The following is a 20932-nucleotide window of genomic DNA, read 5'->3' on the forward strand; positions in this document are numbered from 1 at the left end:
AGAGAGCTCTGAGCTGGACGGGACCAGCGGCGAAGAGAGCTCTGAGCTGGACGGGACCAGCGGCGAAGAGAGCTCTGAACTGGACGGGACCAGCGGCGAAGAGGGCTCTGAGCTGGACGGGACCAGCGGCGAAGAGGGCTCTGAGCTGGACGGGACCAGCGGCGAAGAGGGCTCTGAGCCGGACGGGACCAGCAGTGAAGGCTCTGTGCTGGACGAGACCAGCGGTGAAAGCTTGGCGGGCATGACGCTCTCAGTCTCAGGGGCGGCGGGCATGACGCATACTGCCTTGGCTTCGGCAGATTTGGCGTGAAGTGCAGGCTCGGCTGGACTGGCGTGAAGTGCAGGCTCGGCAGGAAGATACTCAGGCAGGAAGGTCTCGGTGAAACAGGATTTATGCAGGATAGTCTCGGCGGGAAGAGACTCATGCACGATGGCCCTTATGGCAATACGTACTGACCTCAGCGGGGAATCGGCCACACTGGATACCAGTCCTGGACGATAATAGACCGATCCGGTGACTAGCTTGATGGCTGGCATGACGGGAACAGTCTCTGGATACGCCCCCTCAGCAGTAGAGGGCTCGGGGAATTCTTCTAAGATGTAACGAGGCTCTGGACGGTCTGCTGAGACGTGACAGGGCTCTGGACGATCTGCTGAGACGTGACGGGGCTCTGGAAGATCTGCTGAGAAGTGACCGGGCTCTGGAAGATCTGCTGAGAAGTGACGAGAGTACGGGGAGGTATAGCAGAATTCTGGTTCAACGGGTGTGGTAAATTCAGGGGAACCCTCATCCGCAGGGCCCGCAGAAGAGGATGATCTGCTTAACCTCAGAGCGAGTTCAATATATTGACATAGAGTCCATTGAGGGGTGTTGTCAGGCATGAGATAATTTAACATGTCCTCAAGCCCATATCGGAAACTATCCTTTAAGACTGCCTCGTCCAAGTCTACCCCATGGCAGAGCTCACAAAATTGTTCAACATATTCCTCTATAGATCGGTTACCTTGCTTGAGGCGGAAGAGACTGATTAGTGGGTCCATGGTGGGTCTCGGTCTTCTCTCAGCTGCTGGATCTGAAGCGGCGAAGTATTCTGTTATGATGTGGAGGACGCAGTAAGATCCAAATGCAGCTTTATTAGAGTAATCAACAGGCAAGGTAAATCAGGGGCAGACAGAACAATGGAGATAATCTCAGAGCAGAAACAGATAACAGGCAAGGGTCGAGGCAGGCGGCAGGAATCACAGTCCAATGAACAATCCGGGTCAAGACAGGCAGCAGAAGAATCAGAAGTCGGTATAAACAATCCAAGGTCAGTAACAGTACAGCAAACACAGGGAAAACGCTCAGAAATTGTACGCCAGGGCAATGCAATACTTCGCAGAGAAGTGAAGTGTGGAAGTGGCTTTTATGTGTGTGTGAATGAGGTGCAGGTGTGTGTGTAATCAGTGCAGTGCAGGTGTATGAAGTAATCAGTCCAGGTAGATGCAGGATGGGAAATGTAGTCTGTGAGTGAATATGATAGTCCGGTGTGGAGTGCCCTCTGGTGGCTCTCAAGGGCACTCCAGCTGGTGACCGTTACAGTTTCTTCAGAAAATCTGAAAAAATCGATGAATTTCTTCAAAAAGCCCGTTTTTGGCAGCAGATTTCGCTTACGGCCATACCACTTTGAGAACGCCCGATCTCGTCTGATCTCGGGCGCTATTGAGCAAACAGGAAGTGTTGGCTGCAGTTGGAGAGGAAGGCTCTCCTCCATTTTGTGTTTTCTTTTTGTGTTTGTTTGTGAGGTTTTCTTACTTTAAGGAGTTGATAAAGTTCTACAATCTCAAGTAAGAATTCAGTGTCTTGTCTACTGATATGTAATAACAAGGCACATTGGTGTAGGAAACTGTTGCAGTGGCCCTGTTCAGACCCAGTATTAACATGTGATCTCACTGATACAAAGTGGTCAGCCCTAAGTGTGTCTGACCTGGTATTTAAATGCTTTCCAGTGTTTCCCCTACAGTGACTAAAACTGTGGCGGCCTGCCACTGCTATATTGTTAGCACCACGCCTTTAAAAAGCACATGGACAACGTCAACATTTCTGAATTGAATCCTCTGTCAAATGCTGTTAGAATGCTGTTACGTGTGACCTGGACAACTTCTGTGTGTGGTTTGGCCAGATCCAACCACATTGCGGTACACACTGAATATGTTTAGACCTGTGTTTAAAGCTGTCCACTGTTCATGTTAATACCAGGTCGGAACTGGGCCAGTGATGTTATGAATTCCACAATTATGTCATCTGTAATATTTGGTAAGGTCTAGCTTAGAAACTCTTTATGGTTGGCAACCACCAAATTTTCTGATATTATTTTTGTAATACACAGATCTGGGACTTGTGAGGCATACATGGGGGATGAAACAGAGTAAGTTACCCGTCTCCATATGTTGCTGATCTTTGATAGAATGTGTAAATGGTGTTTTGATAATATTCATGTACTACCTTTGTAGAACTGAGAACTCCCTGCTTAACATGGAGAAGAAACACCGCATTGAGACCAGATGGAAAGAATCAGATTTGAACTTCCAGTGTACTCTTAAAGATGTTGACCAGGAGCTCAGATCCCAGCTGATCTGCAGAGCTGGAACTGAATCCAGAGAGAGAGCAGTACTCCTCCAACTGAAAAGAAAATATCCAGGTAAAGTGATGTGGACAAGCTGAACAGTTTCATGAATGTAGATACTATTAGAGAGACAATGTTTAGCACTTCTGGTTCTGTTAAAGTGACACACAAACATTTGGGAAAATGTGCTCCTTTTCCACCTCCCCTCGAGTTAAACTATTGAGTTTTACCTTTCCCCTGTTCATCCAGCCGTTCTCTGTGTCTGGAGACCCCATTTGTGGCTTTAGCTTAGCATGAATCTAATCCGATTCAATGATTCATGCTAAGCTAAAGCCACAAATGGGATCTCCAGACACAGAGAACGGCTGGATGAACAGGGGAAAGGTAAAACTCAATTGTTTAACTCGAGGGGAGGTGCAAAAGGAGCACATTTGCCCAAATTAAAGTTCCTTTAATGTTTACCAATAACCATAATAAATAACAAAAAGACTAACTGTGTTTTCTGTTTTCTGACTTTGCTTCAGATGGGCAGGGCATTGCCATAAGACTGTCCAAACAGGTGGCCAACTCCAATAGAAGACTAAAACAAGCAATCAAAGAATACAACAGCATACAATGGCCACCACAGAGGAGCATCTTCCCTGCAACGATGCATTTTGAGGAAGCATGTGATCCCTCTTGGCCCGTCTACTTCTGTCTTGATGAAGCTGTGAGTATAGTTACGTAACCATAAACCACCCAGGAACCATATTGCATATAGAAACCATCTAAATCATTTTAGAGATCACTTGGTAATATGGCATAGTTCTCTGGGTTGTTAAGTTGTGATTGTTATTGTCTTGCCCTTTCCAGATTGAAGAAGATGAAGTCCCAAGGAGTCTGAAAAGACGAGGGATTGATGCCTTGCACATGAAGACACGGGCAGCTGAGGAAAAACTCCTGGTTTACCAGGAAATGAGAAATGTAACTGATCACCTCCATCAGCAGCACGACTTTCTGTGCTCTGCCATCGATGACACAGAGCAGCCTGGTGCAAAAGCTGCTCTCATCCAACGTCTCAGAGAGCTGGAAAGAAAGCTACATGAAACCACTGTGAAGTTTAATCAGCATGTACCAGACATTGTTCCCTCAACTTGTGGTTACATCACCACAGACAACTCCTGCCTGTCTCAGGACCTCCAGACATTAAGTACACAGACACTGGTGTATAATGACGATGTTGGTGCTAGTGATTGTGATTGTGATGAAGACAATGAAAATGACAATGATGATGATGACAGCAATTAGGCTGACTGTGGTTTCCTTTTTTCTTTTCTTCAGTGCCAATCTAGATATACATTTCAGCAGTGCTCGAAGTGGGGCGGTACTCACCGGTACGCAGTACCGGCACTTCTACACTTTACTCTTAAGCGTACTTGCACCTTTTCTTGCGTACCGCTACTTCTCGCATGTAGCCGGTACTCTATGAGGCGCGAGCGCGCGCTCGACAGTGCGCCAGAGAGACCATGTGTGTGTCCGAGAGCGCGCTCGACAGTGCGCGAGAGAGACCATGTGTGTGTCCGAGAGCGCGCTCGACAGTGCGCGAGAGAGACCATGTGTGTGTCCGAGAGCGCGCTCGACAGTGCGCGAGAGACCGAGGTGCGTTCCATTCGACAGGGTCCCTACGCAGTCCGTTCACTGCTCCCTCGAGACACTTTTGACCGAAAAGTTTTATATTTAGAATAAAAAAAAAAAACTTAGCTTCATCGGAATGGTAGCCTATAGGCTACACAGGGATCTAGTGGTTACACCATCAAATTACCGGTTTTATTTTATTTTCTCTCAACAGATGATGCTATACTGCCTTAAAAGAATGGTAATCTGAAATAATCTGAAACACTGCATTAATTGAAAGATTATTATTTTTTAAATTGTAATTATTATTATAATTTTCAATGGAAGAAAATGGACCATAATTATTTCATAAATATTAATTAGTAGGCTACCATAAAATGCTCTCAAAATACAAAAGTAAAATATTATTGAACTAAAGTATATTACATTGATTTTGCTTAAGTTTCATTTTCAGGTGTCCGGTCGCGAAGACTCCCAAATGTGGAGCACCAGAGGGAAAAATATATTTGTTTATTTGTAATTTAGTAATATAACGTAATTATTAGTAATATAACACAAGGTATATCATTATATAATTGTAAATAATTTTTTTCAAAAATAAAATATATACTTTATTATTTGTTATAAATCCTTACTCGCGTGCCAAGCCCGCGAAACCATGGCAGCAGCATATGCTGGGGTCTGTGACAATCGCGTGTGCACCTGACTCGCTTCTGCAGAGGACATCCCCTACCGCCAGTTTTTTTAGGTAAGGTTAAAGGTCTTTTTACTTAGCCGTTTTATTTCAATTCAATTATTCAAAACATAAGCCCACACAACGAAACAAAATAACACAAAATATGTAGACAGGATAATAATAAAATTGAATCACAAGGACAGTCTGAGCGGATCAGTTAGTTTTTCTCAGGGTAAAAACTCAATGAATGGTCATAAAATTGACATACTGCCTTTCCCAGTTAATATACCACATTTACTTTTACCACACAAACTGGTTTTCCGTCCTTTTTTGTGCTAACTAACCACTCGTCTGCACTGTTAACAACATTATGTGGTTGCCGTTAAATACCGTTATGTCTGCGTGACGTCATTTGCGCGAAAGGAGTATCAATCCTATTCAGAGAATCTCCTTAGTTTTTTAGGGTTATATCATGTTAACAATGCTCAAAGATAAATGTATGATTTATTCATACAATTATCAATAATATCTTCACGTCTTTGTTTGGAAATTAACAAAGTGAAGTAAGCCCCCTCTGCAAGCCTGACAGCTGTGAGCGCGTGAGCTGCCCATCTCTCACACAATGGCGCGTGCACTTAAGACAGAGAGACAGAAAACACTCGCCCGTCATGTTATAAATTATAATAAAATAACACCAGTAATAAATTTCAATATTAAAAATGCATCTTACTGTGATTTAAAAGGCTTCTTGGTTGTCAGAAGGGTTGTAGGTCTCATCATTGTTCTTTTAAGTATAGGCTATTTTTGCACATTCATTAATTAGAGCTTTTTTTTACTTTGGGAATATATACCATGAAAATATTTCTCTTCTCTTTTTTTTCTGTGTCTATTCCCATCTGATTTTTGTAAATGATCAATCTAGCAGTCATCCTGCATTTCTGATTTGCCATACTGATCAGTCAATAATGATCACTGAAAACTGAATGCATTTTTAACTTGTACAGACATTTGCAATACCTACATTCTGTCATGTTTCTTTTTCTCTCCTCTGCTTGTCTCAACAGCCGCTAAAATACACCCCAAAGGCTCTTTTAAGAGCCACTGCACTGAGATATTATCTTCTGTTATAATATCATATTATTATTACCTATTATCCGACTGCATGAGACTTGTCTTTTGTGTGCGTGACTCGGTCTCTCTCGCGCACTGTCGAGCGAAGCTAGAAACTTAAAAGAAGTGTGTCAACTTAAGTCATTATGTTAGCCTGGCTTCAGAAAGGTACTAAAAGAACGCGTGTGCCAGAGCCAGACACGTCAACAGAGGTCCAAGTCCAACCAGAAACATCGGGTACGAATACGATTCATGAGCTTCAAACTAATATTAACGATGATGTGAGCGGAACAGCTAGCGTTAATGAGGAGTCTGCAGCTACCAACCTTAATGTTGATACCTTAGTCAATGACACCGACATCAACAATAATGTGAATGATGAAACACATAGATGGCCTGACTGTTGGTCAAGGGACCAAATGATGTATTTTTGCTCCAGGAATAGCTGGCTCGTTTTTAAAGAAGATAAACTGGGCTGCAAAACATGTAGCAGCATCCCGTCACTTGTTGCCCAGACAGAGAGGGGACTGAAGCTGTCAAGAGAATGGAGGGAATGTTTAATTCAAGCCTTTGGTACAGACAAGGCAAAGCAACAGCAGTCACTGCGCAAAAAATTGAAAGACCACAGAGATTCGAAAGCACACATTAAGGCAGCCGAAATAGTGGAGATGGCATCCCGCAATGAGCTGTGCAGGCAAGTTCAGTCTATGCACAGGGCTGAACACGAAACTACATCTCGAGTGTTCCGAACTGCATACAAAATTGGCAAGCACGGGCGTCCATTCAAAGACATGCGAATAGATGTAATGTTGCAAGAGTTGAATGGAGTGAACATGGGCCGAGTTCTGCACTCCGACAAGACGTGCCGACATTATTGACCATATTGCAACAGAGATGAGGAAAAAGATGGTCGATGACATCATTGTGAACAGAAGAAAAGTGTGCTTGTTGATAGACGAGTCTACGACGATCAGTGGGAAAACTGTGTTGGTTGTCTGTTTGCGGACAGCTATTGCTGATGCAGAACCTGACACGTTTTTTTTTGACCTGCTGGAGTTGGAAGGGACCACAGCAAATGCTATCACAGAGACATTGTTGTTATGCCTCCATAAATATGGATTCGATGACCACTTTTTGGGTGAGTGTTTTGTGGCCTTTGTATGTGATGGAGCATCAGTGATGCTTGGCAGAAAAGCAGGGGTGGCTACACAACTTTGTGCCAGATTCCCAGACTTGTTTGTGCGGCACTGTTTAAATCATCGCCTAGAATTGGCAGTTGGGGATGTTCTCAAGGAGGTCAGTGGTCTTAATCACTTCAAGATTTTTTTTGATAAGCTTTATATCATGCCTCACCCAAAAACCAAAGAGAATTGCATCAACATGCACAATGTGTTGGGCAGCGTCTCCTTGTCATTGGCCGTGTTTTGTCAATCCGCTGGGTAGCTTCAAGTGAGAGGACTGTAAAGGCTGTTTGGGAGAATTACAGAGCGCTTCAGACACACTTTTCTAGTGCTGCTCATGATGTCACCAGGGATTCAACAGAGAGAGCAAAATATAAGGGACTCCTTGACGTTCTCACCTCTGTGTCTTTCGTGTGTAATCTTGGAGTTATGTACGATGCCCTAACAGAACTGAGTGATCTCTCAAGGATGCTTCAAAAGAGAGGCACAACACTGCCTGAAGCAGACAGGATGCTGTTTCGGGAGATCCGGGTGTTTGAATCCATGGTTTCAACACCTGGCCCCCACACACAGACTGTTTGTCACGGTGTGACAAATAACAATCAGAAAAGAGATTAAAGCCCTTGTGAATGCAGTGTTATTCAGAGACCTCCAGTGGACACCCGCCTCTATTGCATCGCAAATCCGTTGCCATGGCAGCAAGGCTAATTGCCCGAGTGACAGCAGGTGTGGAGTAATTACAGAGAGTGTTGTGAGAGGGACACGTATTCAGATGGGGCTTTAAAAAGAGAGAGGAAGCAGACCGCTGTGTGGTTCTCCTCCCGTGAGGGGGGTTCTCCTCCCGTGAGATACTGTGTTTGTCGGCGGGTTGTTTTGGATTTGAGGCTGGGCTGTGAAGTGGGCGAAGATTGAAGCTGAGAAGTGGAAAGAAGAGAGTGAGGTATTTATCAACGAAAACCCAAGGAATATCGTCAGCAGTGGGGAAGACGCAAGGTGATGAGTATCGGATCCGTTGTTTATATGCACTAACACTGAAGTGGTGTTGAGAGTCTGAGAAGTGTGTGGCACGAGTGAATTAGTACACAGAGTGAATTGTTGATCTGTCTCCAACTTTTGCCCGCTCCTCGCTGAATGTGACGATCGCTGCACCCGTTTTCTGCTATCTCTGGAGAGAAGTTGAGTCCTTGCGAGAGACGAGAGTGATCTGGTGGAGAAAGACCGGTGGGTGAGTGCTGGCCCGAATGCACGGTGTGCGAGTGGAATGCAGTGCCTGAAGTGACGATTCACATGGTTTGTGTTATGGGGTGAAGTTCATCGTGTGAAGAAGTAATAGTAGTCTGCTGTGCACTCTCTCCTTACAGTCTTTCACTCGCCGTCTCCAAGGAAGGCTTTGATATATCCAGCGCCCAACTTACCAGTTTGAGACAGCCTGGCTCTGTTAATGCTGAATGTTTTCTATGCTGTTGAACTGTTAAACCCTGCTACATTGTTACAGTGTACAGCTGAAGTGGAGTGGCTCGCTTAAAGCATCCTCCCCGCCGGTGGTCTCCACACGCTCCTAACGAAAGCCGCTGCCCTGTTCAGAACGAGAAAAGGAATTGCAGCTGAATGTTTCATCTACTGTTGAATGGTTAAAGCCTGTTGCATTGTTACAGTGTACAGCTGAAGTGGAGTGACTCGCTTAAAGCATCCTTCCTGCCTGGTGGTCCCCACACGCTCCTATTGAAAGCCGTTGGCCTGTTCGGAACGAGAGAAGGTATTGCGGCTGAAGGTTCCATGTGCCGTGGAAAAGTTAAACCCGGTTATCCGGTTACAGCGCACAGCCGAAGTGGAATGTCTTGCTCAAAGTGTCCTCCCCGCCTGGTGGTCTCCACATGCCCCATTGAAGGCCTCTGCCCTGTTCAGAACGAGAGAAGGTATTTTAACTGAATGTTTTTATGTGCTGTTGAATAGTTAAACCCGGTTACCCGGTTTTTAATTAGGACTTTTCAAATTACTGCTCTTAACTTAATAAAGAAAATTGTTATTCCTCTATTCTCTGGTCTGTCTGGTTCCTTGACACGCTCCTCGAGGCGGTGCCCGGTCCCCAGGGGTGGGTGCAGTCTGGCTCGGCCCACCCCGACCTGTGACATGTTCTTCAAGCTGAAACCGAGAAATTGTTCCAGAATGTATCACTGTGTGACAATCAAAGGATTGTAAAGATCAATGTAGGACAGTTCTTTCGCAGCATGGCGGAAAATATGAGATCCAGGACAGCTACAACAACTTCCTCTCATGTCAGCACACAGGAAAGTTCCTCACATAGAGGTGGAAGCAGGGATTAAAGTGAAAAATTCTTCTGACTGAAATTTTTTTTTTTAGGCCAAGTCATATTCCTTTAACTTTTTAAATAGTCGAGACCAATAGCGTTTTAAGGGGAGACGTTTTAAACCGCTTTTATATTGCCAGTAGGCGTATTTTAAAAGCTATATTTTAATCTATGAAAACCAGGCATGGAACATACTAATATAATTAATAATTTGCATATATATATATATATATATATATATATATATATATATATATATATATGCAAATTATAACACGTTTACACAAAATTTGTTAACACACAAGTAAGTTACTTTTCCCCTTTACTTAACATAAATTGTAAGAATATGACTAATAGTAAAGACTAGTACTAATAAATACAGTGCTATGCATAAGTTTAGACACCCATGCTAAAGTTGACTAAAAAGAGGAATAAAAAATCATCTTTTGGAAATTGAACTTAAAGGTATAGCGGAGGATCTTTCCGAATTTTAGATAAGTCCCGCCCTCTCCACTTTTTGAAAAGTTTGATTGATTCACCAGAATGATTGACAATTAGGAGGACCAATAGTATAGGGTATCCACCCGGAAGTAAAAAGATCCTCCGCTATACCTTTAATGCCTTAATTTAAAAAATTAGGAAAAATCCAACCTTTAAGGACACCAATTTTCTTTGTGAATGAATAATGTATCGTAAATAAATAAATGTTCTTCCTTAAAATACAGGGTGCATAAGTTTGGACACCCCTATGTTAAATTCCCATAGAGGCAGGCAGATTTTTATTTTTATTTATTTTATTTTTTTTAGGATACTATGAATCCTGATAAAGTTCCCTTGGCCTTTGGAATTAAAATAGCCCCACATCATCACATAGCATTCACCACACCTAGAGATACTTTCCATAAGATAATCTCTCAATGCAAATCAAACCAGCTATTAGGCTAACTGAAATACAACCATGCCAATCTCTAGGTATGGTGAAGGCTATGTGATGATGTGGGGCTATTTTAATTCCAAAGGCCAAGGGAACTTTATCAGGATGCATAGTATCCTGGATCCATGAAGTAACTGGCCTTTAAAAATAAAAATCTGCCTGCCTCTATGGGAATTTAACATAGGGGTGTCCAAACTTATGCACCCTGTATTTTAAGGAAGAACATTTATTTATTTACGATACATTATTTATTCACAAAGAAAATTGGTGTCCTTTAAGGTTGGATTTTTCCTAATTTTTCAAATTAAGGCATTAAGTTCAGTTTCCAAAAGATGATTTTTTATTCCTCTTTAGTATGGGTGTCTAAACTTATGCATAGCACTGTAAACATTAGGCCTATGCTAAAGCTATTAAATAGCAGTCCCAAACTAGTTTTTGTTAATACAATGTTGGTATGAGCCACTACAGTCATTTAAAAATATAAAAAATAACACAAAGAAAAATAGTGGCATTTTGGGGTTATATGGAAACGACAGTTACCATGGTGCCCACTGAGCACAGACACGTCCAAACGACGTCATTACAACGTCTTTGTCGAACGTTCAGAAGACGTCCGCTGAGGAGCCAGAATGAAAGTTTTTATGACGTCTTTTTTAGACGTCTTTTTGACGTTCAATGTTGACGTCCAACTGACATAAAAAGTGAACGTTCAGAAGACGTCCGCTGAGGAGCCAGAATGAAAGTTTTTATGACGTCTTTTTAGACGTCTTTTTGACGTTCAATGTTGACGTCCAAGTGACATAAAAGGTGAACGTTCAAAAGACGTCCAATGAAGAGTCAGCTTGAACGTCTTTTTTTAGACGTCTTTTTGACGTTCACTGTTGACGTCCAACTGACATAAAAAGTGAACGTTCAGAAGACGTCCGCTGAAGAGCCAGAATGAAAGTTTTTATGACGTCTTTTTTTAGACGTCTTTTTGACGTTCACTGTTGACGTCCAACTGACATAAAAAGTGAACGTTCAGAAGACGTCCGCTGAAGAGCCAGAATGAAAGTTTTTATGACGTCTTTTTTTAGACGTCTTTTTGACGTTCACTGTTGACGTCCAACTGACATAAAAAGTGAACGTTCAGAAGACGTCCGCTGAAGAGCCAGAATGAAAGTTTTTGACGTCTTTTTTAAACGTCTTTTTAGCATTCACTATTGACGTACATAGTGAACGTTCATTAGACATCTCTTTTAAATGTTGATTTTTGATGTCCAAGTAACATCTTTACAATATTGTAAATGAAAGTTTTCACAACGTCATTTCAACGTCACTTACAGACGTCTAAAGAACATTCATACAAAATTTTAAGATGCACAAACGAAATTAGCTTTACTATTAGCTTTATTAAACCATGTTTTGGTCATCAAACAGGCTTTTGTTCCAAGGTTGGATGACAACATGGTATTCAATAAAACTCATTCTAGTCATAGTAAAAGCAGTGTGCAGAACTACTGCTTTAAAATTGTAAATAATAAATTAATACCTATCCCTTTGATGCACCTGTCTAAAACATGCAAATACTTTTTAGTAGCCTTATATTTTTGCAATTGGAAATAAGTGACATCTGATTATTGATTAAAAAAAAAGCAAAAATAGTTTGAAATGACAATTTTTTTCCATCTTTAATGAGGTTTTCAGCAAATTATGAACAGGCTGATAAATAAAACAACTCTAATGGTTACACTGAACTGCCAAGTGAACAAAAAACAAATTACTCCAGACCAAGATTGGGGGTGGGTGGTTGGAAAGGGGGAGAGAGACATAAAGTCCCCTAAACTAGAAATAAACACACGCGCCTTACAGTACTCATGTAAAATTCCTCATTATTTCCACCCCTGTATGCCCTCCACGGCACGTTTAAGATGTTCTGCTGCATGATGCTTGATTGTAGCCTCTGTAGCTTCTTTATCCCATTTTATGACTGCAGCTGCAAGAGTTGAACAAAAACAAAAAATCCATAAGTAACATTGCAAGTTAACATACAATATTTTTATACCGGCTCATTGTTTACAAGCGTGGAGGAGGATTGTTCAAATTTATTGTATGTTGAATGACATATTTATGGATTTTTGTCAGTTTATTTAAAATGGTTTGTATTAGTCTTCGCAAGTTCACTTTGTAAACAACGGGGCGGTACTTCTGCCTACGTCCAGCATGAAACTGCATTGATTTGGACTTCAACAATTTGGTTACCGTTGAAGTCCATTGTGTGGAGAAAAATCCTGGAATGTTTTCCTCAAAAACTTAATTTCTTTTCCTCTGAAGAAAGAAAGACATGAATATCTTGGATGGCATTGGGGTGAGTAAATTATCAGGAAATTTTCATTTTGAGGTGAACTAATCCTTGAAGTGGCAATACTACAGTGACCAATGGTGACTGGTGTGGTATATGGCAGCAAACAAATGACTGAAAATGGGTTCTGTAAACTCGCGTCGCTGTATGTTAGGAAGGTGTAAGACTGCAATAGACAGTGGCCTTGGGTGACAAGATATTTAAGATAGCAATCATGAATTGAGAGAGACTGCATATAATAAAATTTCTCAAGCACAGCCCAAATGTAATGCTTTTGGATACTATAACTTCCATTTTAGCAAATACTAGATTACTTGTAGATGAGTTTAGAAAGAGGTAATCCAGTGAAGTATCCAGCTCCAGCGTTATCAGTTCTGCTGTCAGTACTGGAGAAATTGAGAAAATGCACTTACTATTTATTAATGAAATATAGATGTTATCTTGCAAATTCCATCTTTGCCAGCCGTTTCTATACGAGATAATATTAAATCATCTGTCTATGATGCATTTTTGATATTTGCAATGCAGAAGAGAGTTGTTGTAAAATGCAGTCTCTACTGTTGCATTGCGGTTACTTGTTTGATAATAAAAAAGAGCTATTTAAGTAAGGGATAATGTAAAGCAAGGCGGATGTTATAGCGAATACAACCCCGCAGGCTGATGCGGAGGGGTCTTGAATCTGCCTGAAGTGGTTGTATTCGCTATAACAACCGCCTCGCTCTACATTATCCCGCTTATTACATGGCTACCCACCAAATAAATTAATAATTTGACATAAAAAATTGATTTAAAAAGGAGTTTATTCATTTAAAAAGGATTGTATTGCTTCTGCTAAATAAAATACTCCGTTACGTCTCTACGGTTAGAATCCTGCGTCTATAGCAAACCTGTTTTTCATGGCAACGGTGTGTTATACTTAGCAGATGTGTTATCAAGAAATAACACACCGCTTTCTACATTAGAGTTCAACCAAGCCATGTAATAATGGACAATAATTTCGAGCAAGGGACGCTGTTTCCAACTTCAAGGTGGCTTATGTGTGTGCGCACCGAAACCGACCGCAACTAGACAAGGAAATTATATTTTAGGCTTTGTGTGCGCATTTAACCATCAAATACACAACAAAATATGTCAAAATGACCGGATTGGAGAGTATTCACTTAAACAGTTCATATCTTAAATTGGTGTAAATAGTTTGGAGAAAAGGGGAGATTGGTATTATTTGATCTGCATTCAGTCTAATAAACCTTCTGATGATGGCATCATTAATGTGAATCAAACAAAAGGCAAAGAGAAAATACTCACAGCCCTTGAATGATTAACTTTGTCTTGATGAATTGTCTTAATGCTTACCCTCACTTTTGTCTATCTGAGTGCTTTTAATTTATTAAAATAGAACAATGTAAAAAAAAAAGTAAAAAAAAAAGAAATTAGTTCATTGTGTTTTTAAACTTTATGCATGTAGCATGTGCTTTTCAATTTGCAATTTTTTTAAAAGTTTGTTCAGTAGGTTACCAGTTTAAAAAGTACAATTGGGTATCATTTTATTATAATAATACTAACATAATTTGTGTACCTTTACCTTTCAAAAGTTTTAGTCGTCTCCAGAGGCAGTTTCTGCTTCTTCACCTTCCCCTTCATATTGAATTTTGCCATCAGCCGGTTGGTAAAGAGCCTGAAGAAACAAATTCACCATTTAGAAATTACATGTGTGTGGTAATCTACAGGAACTGTAGCATGGGTGAGAGTGCCAAGAGTGAATTAAAGAAATGGGGGCATGGGACACTGTTGTTTTCTGGAATCGATTAAACAAACCTCTTAGAAGTGACCATTTGCTCTGAGAAAGACCTCCCAGAGTATCTTGAGATTGGCCTTTGAACATTTTCAGAATCTGAAAGACAAAATTTGTCAAATATTACTTTATTGTTCGTAATAGTGGATATAGCTCTTGTAGCAAGTTGTGTGCCCATATAACTCGAGCAACCCCAGTGCAGAGCTCCTGCCTCTGTTGTACTGAGCGGACAGTGTAAAGATATCTAGGCTATATACTTCTGGCAAGGGCTGCACGATTTGGGGAAAATGTCATTGTCATTGGAATTATTGAGGTCAATATTGTGATTGAGATATGCAATCACGATATAATAAACAAATGGTTTCATGAGTCAACTTGCTTGGTTCTCAAGGAAAATGCACACACAGATTATTGATGATAATGCTGAAATGTGTATTTCTCGACTCAAACTAGCAACAACAACTTAATTATTGATAATACCTATAATGATCAATAAGCCATTGATGACTGGATAAAAACTCTTAAAACTTAATTGTAGCTAAGAAGACACACCTAAGAAGACTGCTGACAAGAAATGTATACACACACACAGACACAGTATATTGCTTTTAATTTATTTAGCATATAGTTAACAAAATAATACTAATATAAATGAAAGTCAAAAGCCCACAGTCATACCTGGAAACAAATCCTGTTCAAATAGGATATATGGGCCATTCTACAGAATTGGTTTAAAGTTAAACAAATTTTTATGCAAGCAAATTTTATAATATCCAATGTAAACATTTCTAGTAATTGTGCAGTTAATCATCATATTGTATTTTCAGACAGGTTTGGAATATTTATCCTCTCCCCAAAATTGTGACTAATGAAACACAATAATATGAAAGTCAACAACAATTACAATTTTAACTATTCCAAGTGTAATTTTTCCTTTGTAAAAAGCATAAATTTTATCATACGTATTTCAAAGTTAAGGATTCATTAGTATTGTCTAAAAACATTCATATTTCGTCTCAAGCATATATATTTTATGATACATTAATATAGGGCGTATACATTTTAATTTGCAGTGTAATAGCATACGTTTAAAACATTGCATTTTATTTAAACAACATATTTCATGAACATATTTCAGCAGATTTTTACTCATCTCAGTATTGCAATATAGTTAAGGAAAAGCTAAACTATAATAGCGTTACGTTCATGTAAAAATAGCATGTTGTAATTGTAGTAAACAGCATCTGAGCCGTTCATTCACGCATACAAACGCGATTCATATTAGAACAAAGATATTTACGTTTGAATAGCGCGCGCTTTCAGCGGGTGATTAGCAGATAATGAGTTGCCATGAGAACGACTAACGTCTCTCTTTTTATATAGATTACATAAACAGAATATTCTCTTTCGTTTTGAATTAGATAATTAAAAAGTAAACACTTAAATTATTATAAAGATTACTCTTGACAGTGTGTATTTGCTGAGTTTTGCTTACGTTTAGAGACCTGCTCCAGAAAAAAAGTTCATGTAGAAGGAGAGGCAGAAAGCACACAAAAGCATAATGTTTTGTTTCGATTGTAAGTGGACACATAAAAAAGACATTTTACAGTTTATTTTTCCATATTTCAAGTCTGTATGACCATAAATGACGGAGTATTTTAAGTCTATTTTGCTGCTATGTGAAAAAAACAAACAAAAAAAAACAGCAGAACGCGCGGGCGCATTTGTCGACTTTTCGGTTAATGTGCCCGCGCAAATTGCCGCAGTTTTAAGAAGTTTTTCAAGGTATTAGGGGGCATGTGTGACTTCCAATTCATCTGATATCATCTCTCAACTGAATAACATATTAAATTAATTTTTTTTTAATGTTTACTTACCTGTTTTAGGGTTTTAGTCCAATTAAGGCAGTGTCTCTCTCCACGTGTCAGCAGCCTCTTTCATCGGCAGGATACTTTTCCTGGTGACTTTGCAGTGTGACGTGCGATTCTTCTTCTATGATTTTTTAACGGCGGTCGCAAACTGTTTTAGTGCATTACCGCCACCCTCAGGTTATAAATGATCTCTGGCTTACATGCTATGTCATTATACGAAATAAATAAATAAAACAAATGATTTTATCCAGCTTGGTAGCTCTTAGAAACTAAAAATAAATATTACATTATTTTATGGCCTGATGATTTATTTAATATTTCTTTTAAAATCCCTCCCATGCCCTAAATTTTCCTCTTCACTATGCTATCATATTTATTACACATCATAACAATACTCTGCTGATCAGGTACATTGCAATTATTACATAAACCAGTATCATGCTTCCCTATTAGATGCAGAGTTTTGTTTGGTCTAGTGTGCCCTAACTGTAACCTTGCAATGATTTCCCCCTTCGTACCCCAACTTAAGGGTTTATAAACATAGTTCCCCTCCCTTGTTTCCTCTATTCTATTGTTCCTGCCACATTCTCATAACTTCTTTCTTTATTATCGATTTAGCTTCTGATTTTCCTTCTTTGCTGTATATTGAAATATTTTGTGCTAGGGTTAGGGTAACCCTAACCCTAACCCTAACCCTAACCCTAACCCTAATCTCACACATACGTATTTGCTATATTTGTTCATCAGTACAGGATTCTGTGTCCTCCAATGACATCAGGACATTTTGTGATGAGATATATGTGCTAAATCAACATTGAATTAGGAGTCTTTACAAAAACAAAAATACACATATGATCCCACTCCAACATTTTTTATATAAATCTGTAACATTTTAGGCCCTTTGTGGGCTCAACCCTATTTGGAAGATCCAGAGAATCATGAAGCGTGCTCTGCACCACTTGATAGTGGGTTGTAATTCTACTGAATTGCTTTTAATGCTGGAAATGTGCATGCACTGTGCAAGTTTGAGCACACATTCACATCCAAAATTTCACAGTTTCTATTACTTAATCCATATATCAAATAAATAATTGATTCATTTTAGAATGATTGCATAATATCAACTTATTATGCAATATCATTTGCCATTTTCATAATAATGTGATTATTTTAATTTTTTTATTTACCAGTATTTCGTATGACTATTTGTCAAAAAACTTTTTGCATTTCACAATGACACATTTCAGATTGGTTCAGATACTGAAATAGTCTTCTGTCCAAAAGGAGTCCTGGCTTTCTTGCACATCCATACATATCCACAGTAAGGGTCCCTATTCAGATGTTCGATATTAAACCAAATTTGCACTTCCACAGATGTCCAAAGGGTTCCCTAGTCAGATGTTCAGATTTTGAACCAGTTTTGCATGTCCACAGACATCCAAAAGAGTCCCTAGTCAGACGTTCAGATATTAAACCAGTTTTGCACGTCCATAGACGTCCAAAAAAGTCCCTAGTCAGACGTTCAGATATTGAATCTGTTTTGCACGTCCACAGACGTCCAAAAGAGTCCCTAGTCAGATGTTCCGATTTTGAACCAGTTTTGCACGTCCACAGACGTCAAAAAGAGTCCCTAGTCAGACGTTCAGATATTAAACCAGTTTTGCACGTCCACAGACGTCAAAAAGAGTCCCTAGTCAGACGTTCAGATATTAAACCAGTTTTGCACGTCCATAGACGTAAAAAAGAGTCCCTAGTCAGACGTTCAGATATTAAACCAGTTTTGCACGTCCATAGACGTAAAAAAGAGTCCCTAGTCAGACGTTCAGATTTTGAACCAGTTTTGCACGTCCACAGACGTCAAAAAGAGTCCCTAGTCAGACGTTCAGATATTAAACCAGTTTTGCACGTCCACAGACGTCAAAAAGAGTCCCTAGTCAGACGTTCAGATATTAAACCAGTTTTGCACGTCCATAGACGTAAAAAAGAGTCCCTAGTCAGACGTTCAGATATTAAACCAGTTTTGCACGTCCATAGACGTAAAAAAGAGTCCCTAGTCAGACGTTCAGATTTTGAACCAGTTTTGCACGTCCACAGACGTCAAAAAGAGTCCCTAGTCAGACGTTCAGATATTAAACCAGTTTTGCACGTCCATAGACGTAAAAAAGAGTCCCTAGTCAGACGTTCAGATATTAAACCAGTTTTGCACGTCCACAGACGTCAAAAAGAGTCCCTAGTCAGACGTTCAGATATTAAACCAGTTTTGCACGTCCACAGACGTCAAAAAGAGTCCCTAGTCAGACGTTCAGATATTAAACCAGTTTTGCACGTCCATAGACGTAAAAAAGAGTCCCTAGTCAGACGTTCAGATTTTGAACCTGTTTTGCACGTCCACAGACGTCAAAAAGAGTCCCTAGTCAGACGTTCAGATATTAAACCAATTTTGCACGTCCATAGACGTAAAAAAGAGTCCCTAGTCAGACGTTTAAATATTGAACCTGTTTTGCAGGTCCACAGACGTAAAAAAGAGTCCCTAGTCAGACGTTTAAATATTGAACCTGTTTTGCACGTCCACAGACGTCCAAAAGAGTCCCTAGTCAGACGTTCAGATTTTGAACCAGTTTTGCACGTCCACAGACGTCAAAAAGAGTCCCCAGTCAGACGTTCAGATTTTGAACCAGTTTTGCACGTCCACAGACGTCAAAAAGAGTCCCCAGTCAGACTTTTAAATTTCGAACCTGTTTTGCACGTCCAAAGACGTCGAAAAAAGTCCCTATTCAGACGTTCAGATATTTAACCAGTTTTGCACGTCCACAGACGTCCATAGGGGGTCCTAGTTAGACGTTCAGATTTTGAACCAGTTTTGCACGTCCACAGACGTCCATAGGGGGTCCTAGTTAGACGTTCAGATTTTGAACCTGTTTTGCACGTCCACAGACGTCCAAAAGAGTCCCTAGTCAGACGTTCAGATTTTGAACCAGTTTTGCACGTCCACAGACGTCCATAGGGGGTCCTAGTCAGACGTTCAGATATTGAACAAGTTTTGCACGTCCACAGACGTCAAAAAGAGTCCCTTGGCAGACGTTCAGATTTTTAACCAGTTTTGCACGTCCACAGACGTCCATAGGGGGTCCTAGTTAGACGTTCAGATTTTGAACCTGTTTTGCACGTCCACAGACGTCCAAAAGAGTCCCTAGTCAGACGTTCAGATTTTGAACCAGTTTTGCACGTCCACAGACGTCCATAGGGGGTCCTAGTCAGACGTTCAGATATTGAACAAGTTTTGCACGTCCACAGACGTCAAAAAGAGTCCCTTGGCAGACGTTCAGATTTTTAACCAGTTTTGCACGTCCACAGACGTCCATAGGGGGTCCTAGTTAGACGTTCAGATTTTGAACCTGTTTTGCACGTCCACAGACGTCCAAAAGAGTCCCTAGTCAGACGTTCAGATTTTGAACCAGTTTTGCACGTCCACAGACGTCCATAGGGGGTCCTAGTCAGACGTTCAGATATTGAACAAGTTTTGCACGTCCACAGACGTCAAAAAGAGTCCCTTGGCAGACGTTCAGATTTTTAACCAGTTTTGCACGTCCACAGACGTCCATAGGGGGTCCTAGTTAGACGTTCAGATTTTGAACCTGTTTTGCACGTCCACAGACGTCAAAAAGAGTCCCTAGTCAGACGTTCAGATATTGAACCAGTTTTGCACGTCCACAGACGTCCATAGGGGGTCCTAGTCAGACGTTCAGATTTTGAACCAGTTTTGCACGTCCACAGACGTCAAAAAAAGTCCCTATTCAGACGTTCAGATATTGAACCAGTTTTGGACGTCCACAGATGTCCATAGGGGGTCCTAGTCAGACGTTCAGATTTTGAACCAGTTTTGCACGTCCACAGACGTCAAAAAAAGTCCCTATTCAGACGTTCAGACATTTAACCAGTTTTGCACGTCCACAGACGTCCATAGGGGGTCCTAGTTAGACGTTCAGATTTTGAACCTGTTTTGCACGTCCACAGACGTCAAAAAGAGTCCCTAGTCAGACGTTCAGATTTCGAACCTGTTTTGCACGTCCACAGACGTCAAAAAGAGTCCCTAGTCAGACGTTCAGATTTTGAACCTGTTTTGCACGTCCACAGGACGTACAAAAGTGGTTCTGAACTGACAGACGTTATACAGACATGATCTGAACGTCTATCTGACGTCGCGTGTTTGCTGGGTGAATACACAATATTAACAATAACTGTTAATGAAACATGGAAACTGGTGAATAGAATGAGAATCATACCTGCATTACTTTTATTTCGTGTAATTTACAACGTAACGGCGTTGCATGCTCGTAGTTTCTTTTGCACTTGATCAGTGAAGCAATACAGCGCGCGCCGCTGAATTTGCGCGTGCAATTGAGTGTGCGCTACGAGAACAGGATAACGACTGACAGGACAAGAAAGTCCGTTTTTCTGAGGTGAAAAACTTTATTTCAGCGTACACTTATGTCACTGCC

General features: G+C 40.6%; 1 protein-coding gene and 1 long non-coding RNA gene across 2 annotated transcripts; one reads left to right on the forward strand and one right to left on the reverse strand.

Moving 5' to 3' along the window:
• Window positions 1-1798: 1798 nt before the first annotated feature.
• Window positions 1799-3893, forward strand: LOC311295663 (uncharacterized protein; the record flags this gene model as incomplete). Its single annotated transcript, XM_084417128.1, has 5 exons — window positions 1799-1827; window positions 2370-2408; window positions 2494-2681; window positions 3131-3315; window positions 3459-3893. Exons 2-5 carry the CDS (start codon window positions 2392-2394, stop codon window positions 3891-3893), a joined length of 825 nt encoding a protein of 274 aa, XP_084273254.1. The 5' UTR covers window positions 1799-1827; window positions 2370-2391.
• Window positions 3894-12080: 8187 nt separating this feature from the next.
• Window positions 12081-16555, reverse strand: LOC311295097. Its single transcript, XR_014628170.1, has 4 exons — window positions 16440-16555; window positions 14586-14661; window positions 14353-14445; window positions 12081-12404 (listed from the first exon to the last, which is right to left on the reverse strand). It is a non-coding gene; the product is annotated as an uncharacterized lncRNA (long non-coding RNA).
• Window positions 16556-20932: the final 4377 nt, after the last annotated feature.

Source organism: Rutilus rutilus, assembly GCF_951802725.1.
Source record: "Rutilus rutilus genome assembly, chromosome: 8".
Classification (NCBI taxonomy): Eukaryota; Metazoa; Chordata; class Actinopteri; order Cypriniformes; family Leuciscidae; genus Rutilus; species Rutilus rutilus.